This window comes from Grammomys surdaster, unplaced genomic scaffold, assembly GCF_004785775.1.
Source record: "Grammomys surdaster isolate TR1022 unplaced genomic scaffold, NIH_TR_1.0 278, whole genome shotgun sequence".
Classification (NCBI taxonomy): domain Eukaryota; kingdom Metazoa; phylum Chordata; class Mammalia; order Rodentia; family Muridae; genus Grammomys; species Grammomys surdaster.
The window spans coordinates 140,825-148,532 of record NW_021604719.1 but is presented as its reverse complement, the minus strand read 5'-3'; the positions used below and the strand labels follow the sequence as shown (position 1 = coordinate 148,532).

Genomic DNA, 7,708 nt, shown 5'->3' with positions numbered 1-7,708 from the left:
TTTTTGGTTTTTTGAGACAGGGTTTCTCTGTGTAGTCCTGGCTGTCTGCCCTGGAACTCACTCTGTAGACCAGGCTGGCCTCGAACTCAGAAATCTGCCTGCCTCTGCCTCCCAAGTGCTGGGATTAAAGGAGTGCACATCTTTCTCTGAGACAGGGTCTCACTAGGAAGCTCTGACTGTCTTGGAACGCATATATAGACCAGGCTGGCCTGGAACTCAGAGATTTCCCCTGACTTTGCTTCTCAAATGTTGGGATTAAAGGCATGCTTCATTAGACACCTGGCTTCATTTTACTCTTAATTAGGGGTTTTCATGAAAGTATACAGAGAAGAGATATCCCCACAATTGTTTTGGGTTTTGCTTTTGATAATATGCATAATATACACATCAAGCCATTTTGATACTTGAATTGTACATCCTTGAACAATAATTACCCATCAAATATATGCACAAAGTAAAATCGGCAAAAAAATAAATCTCTTTTTATGCTGGGACTCAAACCCAAGGCCCTCTACATAACTAAGCTGCAACCCCCTCTCCAGCCCAAACTTATTTTTTCTAATTGTCAAGCAATAGAAATATACATAGGAGGATGTTCATTCATTTAAATATGTACTGTTTCTTAATTAAGTACCAAGTCTCTCTTTCTTTGATTTTTTTTTTTATTTTATTTTTTGAGGCAAGGTTTCTGTATAGCACTGGATGTCCTGGATGGAACTCGATCTGTTCTCAAACTGGTCTCAAACTCATGAGATCCACCTGCCTCTGGCTCCTAAGTGCTAGGATTAAAGGGGTGCACCACTGCCACTAGGCTTATTACCAAGTCTCTTGCTTGATGACTTTGATCACTTTGAGTAGGATAGACCTTGCCCTTCAACTCACATGACTAGAAAAACATTACCGAACAAAATCACAAAACGGTACAAAAAGACATACAATAACTATAAAAACAATACTGTGAGAGAATTAGAGAACATAGTGATAGGAAACACAGGGCAACTTCTGGCTTCTACCCTATAGCTATTGGACCAGAAAAAATGAAATCAGACATATTTAGGAAGCAGATCAAGGACATAAGAACAAGTGTTCTCTTAGTACACCAAAATGTGTCAAGTCTTTGGCAAAATAATCTCTGTCCTATTAGCCCATGAGAGCTGCCTTAAACCAGATTCATGTCACTTTATGTGCACACGAATTTTGTGAAGTCACTAACGTACTTAAAAAACTATGAATATTTATTTCTCCTTCCTAAGAATGTAGTCCTAAATACATATTACACCCTAGTAGTTTATTTACCAGAAGATCAGGCCTAGTGACCACTAGCTGATGTTTGCTCCCATCTGAGCAACTGCAGTAATAAATAGCCAGAGTGTAATATCCTAAAACTCACCAGCCTACTCCAGGATGTAAACATACTTGCCATGACTATTAAACCAAAAAGATAATCCTATTCAGGCAATTGGTAGGGTGCATGCCTCTAATCCCAGCACTCAAGAAGTAGAAGCAGAAATATATATGAGTGAGTTCAAGGCCAGCCTGGTCTACAGAGCAAGTTCCGAGCCAGCCAGGGGTACACAGAGAAACCCTGGTTCCACCACCGAAAAAAGGAAATTAATCCTACTCTTGAAGCTTTTGTTGCCCTTTCCATAATACTTCGAAGTATCAACATTTCCTATTATAGTCTGAAAGACTCTGAAATGGTCAGAATGCACTGAAACTACATGCAAAGTCCATGACTTTCTCCAGCAACTCCTGCTCTTACTTTACCAATAGCAATGAGTTGCTAAAACTCACAAAAAACTACAAGTCCAGGACTTTCACTAGCAACTCCTGTTTTTATAGGATGCCAAATGAACATGTGACAAATGAACATTTGTTAGATAGTAGTGGCATCCAACATTAATAAGCAAAATATCTGCCAACCTTAGTGTACCTTCACAAAGCACTTCTGACAGTCTGTATCATGACCACATTATATCTGTAAAATGAGTCAAAGACTAATATTTATGAAAATAGATAATTTCTCCAAGATCAAAATGAATCAGATAGATATAGGTAAAAACTAACTGCCCTGATTCACACAATGTTCTATCATAATACAAAGACAAAAGCAACTTTCCAAGAAGCTTACAAATCCCAGTATTAACAACATTCACCTACAGCACACAGCCTGTAACCAAAACACTTAAAAATATGGCAGGATTGTGAGTTAGCTCAAGGCCATTCTGGACAACAGTGAAAATCTAGGCCACTTTGTGACTTGTTAAAAGAAAAAAAAAAAAAAAAGGCACATGCTTTTAATCCCACCACTTGGGAGGCAAAGGCAGGAGGATTTCTCTGAGTTTCAGGCCAGCCAGTCTACACAAAGAAACCATCTTGAAAAACCAAAAGAAAGAGAGAGAAGCAGACAGAGAGACTGACCAACTGACCATCTACCCAAGACAAATTTTTATAATAAGCCAAACAAGAAGCAACAAATATTTAAAATTTCCCTTTAGAGAGCTGGGGATATAGCTTGGTGGTAGAATACTTGCCTTGGATGCAGTAGGCCCTAAATTTAAATCTTAAGTCTATAAAAGAAAAAAAGTTAAATCCCACTTATTTGGTAGAAATGCAAGTCTGTTACTGTAATAAAAACACTTGTTTTGCCCCAGAAAGATGGGTCAGCAGATAAAGATATCCATCAACAGGCCTGATGACCTGAGCTGGATCTCTGGAATACACAAGGTGGGAGAGAACAGACTCCTACAAGTTGTCCTCTGACTTCTACATAGAGAAATAGAAATACACGCGCACACGCGCACACACACAGAGAGAGAGAGAGAGAGAGAGAGAGAGAGAGAGGGAGGGAGGGAGGGAGGGAGGGAGGGAGGGAGGGAGGGGAGGGGAGGGGAAGGGGGAGGGGAAGGGGGAGGGGAGAGGGAGAGGGAGAGGGAGAGAGAGAGAAATAATTAAATTTTTTACATGAGTAGTGATTTTTGATAGAATGATGCCACAGTACCTCAATTTATGCATAATCCCTATATGGTCTCTCTGGCAACGATGTCTACAGTGCTTTTTTTTTTTCTAATTGGATCTGGTTTTTTTGTTTGTTTGTTTTTATTCACTTTACATCCCAATATCAATGCCCCTCTCCTCCCAGTATCCTCTTATGCCATGTCTACAATTCTTTATAGGTAAAGAAAAATAAGGATTTCACATAAGATCTGTTATTCTTGGCTGTCTTTAACTTTTGACCTGGTTTCCTCCTCTTTTAGTATACTGCCATCAGGAATGGCAGTTGTAGTCTTTCCCCAGCAAGCTAAAGGAGGTAAGAGATTTTTCCTTCCAGGACTAGAAACAGCTCAGCAGTTTAGAGTACTGGCTGCTCTTCTACAGGACCCTAAATGGCCCACAACCACCCTTAATTCCAATTTCAGGAAACCCAATACGTCTTCTAGCCTCCATGGGCACAAGGCACATACATAGTGCAGACATGCATGAAGGCAAAAACACCCATACAATAAAAATTAAGTCAAAAAAAAAAAAAAAAGGCGCAAGAGGAACAAACTCATGTGCTCAGCTACAGCTGGATTCCAACCTAGTCCCCGAAACTACATTATCTCAAAGCTGGACAACTGCTCTGAAATGCTCTGTATTAGTAACATGTTAGTCTGCCATGACAGTAAATTTACAAACACAACCCCCATTAGCATATCATTTATTATGTTTTTAGGATCTCTAAACAAAAAGTAATCTGTTCCAATAGTGTACCAAGAATGAAAATCTATATGGCATTTACACATACTATTTTTAATTAATATCTCTCTCTAAAACCAATTCTATAAGTTAAAAAATAAAACTTTATTTCCTAAGTCTAGACACTTACATTGTTAAAGTCTAAGTAGTAAAGTTGTCTTTTTTTTTTTTTAAGCTTTTTTGAGACAGGGTTTCTCTGTATAGCCTTGGCTGTCCTGAAACTTGATATGTATACTGGCCTCAAACTCAAGAGATCCACAAGCTTCTGCCTCCAGAGTGCTCAGATTGAAGGCATGGGCCACCACCATCCAGCTCACAAATTTTAACACTAAGTTCAAGTAATCTTTTATTTGGTTGGTTGGTTGGTTGGTTGGTTGGTTAGTTTTCTTATTTTGAGACAAGGTCTTTATAACATAGTCCTAGCTAGGCTGGAATAATGTAGGCCAGGCTGCACTGGAAATCATGGCAATCATCCTGTCTCAGCCTTCAGAGTATTGGACTCTAAGTGTGCAACACCATGCCTAGCTTTCAAATATTCATTTCATTTTTTTAAGATTTACTCTTATTATATTTTTAATTATGTGTAGCTGTGTATGTCTGTATGTGAGGAATATGAGTGCTGATGCCTTCAGCGGCCAGAGATATTAGATCTCCTCCTAGAGCCATAGTTAAAGATTGTTAGAGTTACTTTACATGGATTCTGGAAACCAAACTCAGGTCCTTTGGAAGAGCAGCAAATACTCTTTTTTGTTTTTTTTTTGTTTGTTTGTTTGTTTTGGTTTTTCGAGACAGGGTTTCTCTGTGCAGCCCTGGCTGTCCTGGAACTCACTCTGTAGACCAGTCTGGCCTCGAACTCAGAAATCCACCTGCCTCTGCCTCCCAAGTGCTTGCTGGGATTAAAGGTGTGCGCCACCACCACCCGGCAAGCAAATACTCTTAATCTCTGAGGCAATCTCTCAAATATTCCTTTTAAAATGTATTTTTCATTCAAGATTATAGAATTAACATTCTCAGACCAGCAAAAAATAAATAAATAAATAAATTACCCTAATGAACACATCATTAGTAAGACAGATAGCATTCCTATATGACATTTACTTTAAGGAAAAAAGTACCAGCTAGTACCTTTACTATCTAGTAAAACATTTTAGGGTGCTTCAAAAGAAAGAAAAAAAAACTAAATAAAAAAGGACATGATGCTAAAAGTTGTTACAGCCTACCCAAGACATAAAATATACATTTAATACTTGTAAAAGAATCTCGACTAACAACAGACTGGGAACTTATCAAGGAACTTTGGAGAGGATGGGCTGGGGACGCAGCTCAGTTAGTAAACCACTGGTGTGGCCCTGAGTTCTAGGTTCTACAATGCAAGAAAAGGAAACAGGACTGCTGGTGTTCAAAACAGATTCTTTCAAGCGTTAACTTAAAACATATAAGTAATCTTTAAAAACTACAGACTTTTATCCCTTTTTTTTCAGCTCTTTCCATGTATGGTAAATTTACCTAGCTCTATCTTATTTCCAAACTACACATCACAATTCCCTTCCATCTTTGTGCCCTAAAATTTTCCACTGTAGAAAAAAAGATGAAAATATTCTTCTACCAAATTTTTCAAGTATGTGCAGAAGTCCTTTCCACTGTACCTGGACTAGCTACCACTCACCTAAGAGGCCCTTCTGCGCACTTATTTACTCATTCATTCATTCACTCATTCATTCATACCTATGCTCCACTCATGTAAATAGCCCTTCTGACGTCCAACTTCCCACTGCAGTCTTCTTTATCAACATGCCTTCAAAACAGTAACACATTGGCCTACAACTAGATGACCCTCCTCCTGAGGAACCTTTCCATCCCCCAAAACACAAAGTAGCAAAACAAAGACAAAAAGTTAGTTAAGCACATTTCTAAGGGGGCCGAGGAACTAAGAGATGAACACAGAAGCAAACAACGACTATATCTCCCCAACAGCCTCAACTTTATCGTACCTCCAATTTCCACCCCCTGAAAGATACTCACTTAAAACAAACAAACAAAAAAAAACTAGAGTAATCTGATGTCATGAATCAAGGCCCGACTATCTTCTTCTCGAACTGTCCTTGGTGGTGGGGGGCAATGAGAGAGTAAATAAGAAACAGAAATTAAAAGGGGGCAAGACATGCTTCTTTCCATCCCAATCGGCTGCCCATGCTCTCTTCAAAGAACCGGCTAAAGAGTGGTCTCTCCTGCCTTCTATCCCTTCTTCCCCACAAGACTGTGCTATACCCAAGAATGCCCAAACACTCCACACAGCCTTTGCTTTCTTAAAAGTTATAGAACAAGAAGTTTATTCCTCTGCTGTCCCTGTCAAGCCTGTCGATATCTGTACAACTGATACTACTCAAAATATCTTAAGGGGACAGGTCTCTCATTCTCCTTGCCCCTCAAAAGTCATCCTACACCCCAATTATAGTTGCCCTGTCATCTCTCAACAATGTTTACAAGATCCTTATTTATTCTTGTGCCCATTTTGCTCTAATACCTGTATCTTAAAAAGTAGATACTGCAAGTATACCCGCTTCAACCTCATCATCCACACTATCTACACACTAGTTAGTCCTTTCAACCCTCAATTCACACAAAAATTTCGAGTCTTTCCCCCAACATCCTCTGGTATTTAAAATCATCAATTCGACCACCAATTCCTCAAGAACACATTTAAAATCCTTGGTTTCCTTGCTCTGGTACTCAGGAGCTCCTCAGTGATTTATCAAAGCCTTTCCATGCCCGCATATCCACTTCAGCACTCCGTCTTTCAAACCCTTTAATATCCTCATCCCTTGGAGCTCACCCCTAATTACCACTAAGCTTCAGGACCCCCGCTCGCCCTATCTGCCCCAGTATTCTGAGAAGGCCCTCGACACCGGGCTCCTGGACACTGTTTGCAAAGTCCTCCAGCCCGCTCTGCCGTCCCACACCTCAGCTTTCACATTTAAAAATCCCTCGACAGTCGCGCCACTCGCCTCAGCTCCCGGGTCGCCGTCCTTCAGTCTCCCGCCGCCCTGCAGCCCGGGCCGGCTCCCGGTGTGTGTACTCGGGAAGCCCCGACGCCCGTGCCCGGCCCCTTCCCCCCACACCTCACACCACTGTGGACTAGTACCAGGCAGGCGGCCCGGACTCCCGCCTCCCCTCCCCCACGCCCCCGCGGGTCCCCAACGCCCATGCCGCCGCCCGGCGCGGCCCGGCGCACTCACATAGGCTCCAGTAACTTGGCCAGCCAGGACTTGAGGGCATCCACATCCTCTATGAGCATGGTGCAGGGAAGGCGGGCTCGGCCGCCACTCCTCCTAAGGCCCGCCGCGGGTCTCCGCTGTCCGCCGCCTGACGTTCCCTCACAGCTCCGAGTGCCCTGACCCACCGGGCATCTTATAGACTTCACCTACTCCCTGGGCCGGGGCCTAACAGGAACTAACCCAAGAGCCCCACTCAACCTAGCCCGGAGGCCCAGGTGGGCGGGAGATAGGGTGAATGACTGGCAGGCTAACCAATAGGCAATAGAGGGCCGCGCGCGGAAGGCCAATCGTAAGACTCGTTCGCCCCGCCCGCAAGCCGTACCCAGTGAGGGCGGAGGGACCTAGCAAGGTAGGTGGAGAGTTCAGTGAACTCCCGGTGCAAGATGGTATCTTGGAGAAGGTGCTGTGTCTCTTAAAGGGTCCACGACGTCTCTTTTGACCATGCCGCCACCCGCGCCCGCAGTACCGGTGTCTGCTGCTGGGAGTGCCTCGGGGAACCCGGATAGCCCCTCTTCCTGGTTTCTTCCGCTCGTTTTTTCCCTGGAAACTCACTCCGGTGTCCTGAAATGACTCAGCTGTAGTAAATCTGCAACACAACGTGCAGTGCGTTTACGTTGGACACATTGCCAAGAAGCAAAATCTTGCTATTTTTTTTCCTTCCTTACACACTCATTTTGATGATCGGCGCTCATGCT

The 7,708-nt window shown here is 42.6% G+C and overlaps 1 protein-coding gene across 2 annotated transcripts in view; it reads right to left on the bottom strand.

Moving 5' to 3' along the window:
* Positions 1–7,214, bottom strand: part of Rbm27 (RNA binding motif protein 27) — a 67,601-nt gene extending 60,387 nt beyond the window's left edge. The window contains exon 1 of one of the 2 annotated variants that reach the window (XM_028777201.1): positions 6,975–7,214. In XM_028777201.1, the coding sequence (XP_028633034.1) occupies positions 6,975–7,033 (59 nt within the window). In that variant the 5' untranslated portion in view covers positions 7,034–7,214. The remainder of the gene's footprint in view (positions 1–6,974) is intronic. The other variant, XM_028777200.1, reaches the window with a different exon arrangement.
* Between the last annotated feature and the right edge of the window lie 494 nt (positions 7,215–7,708).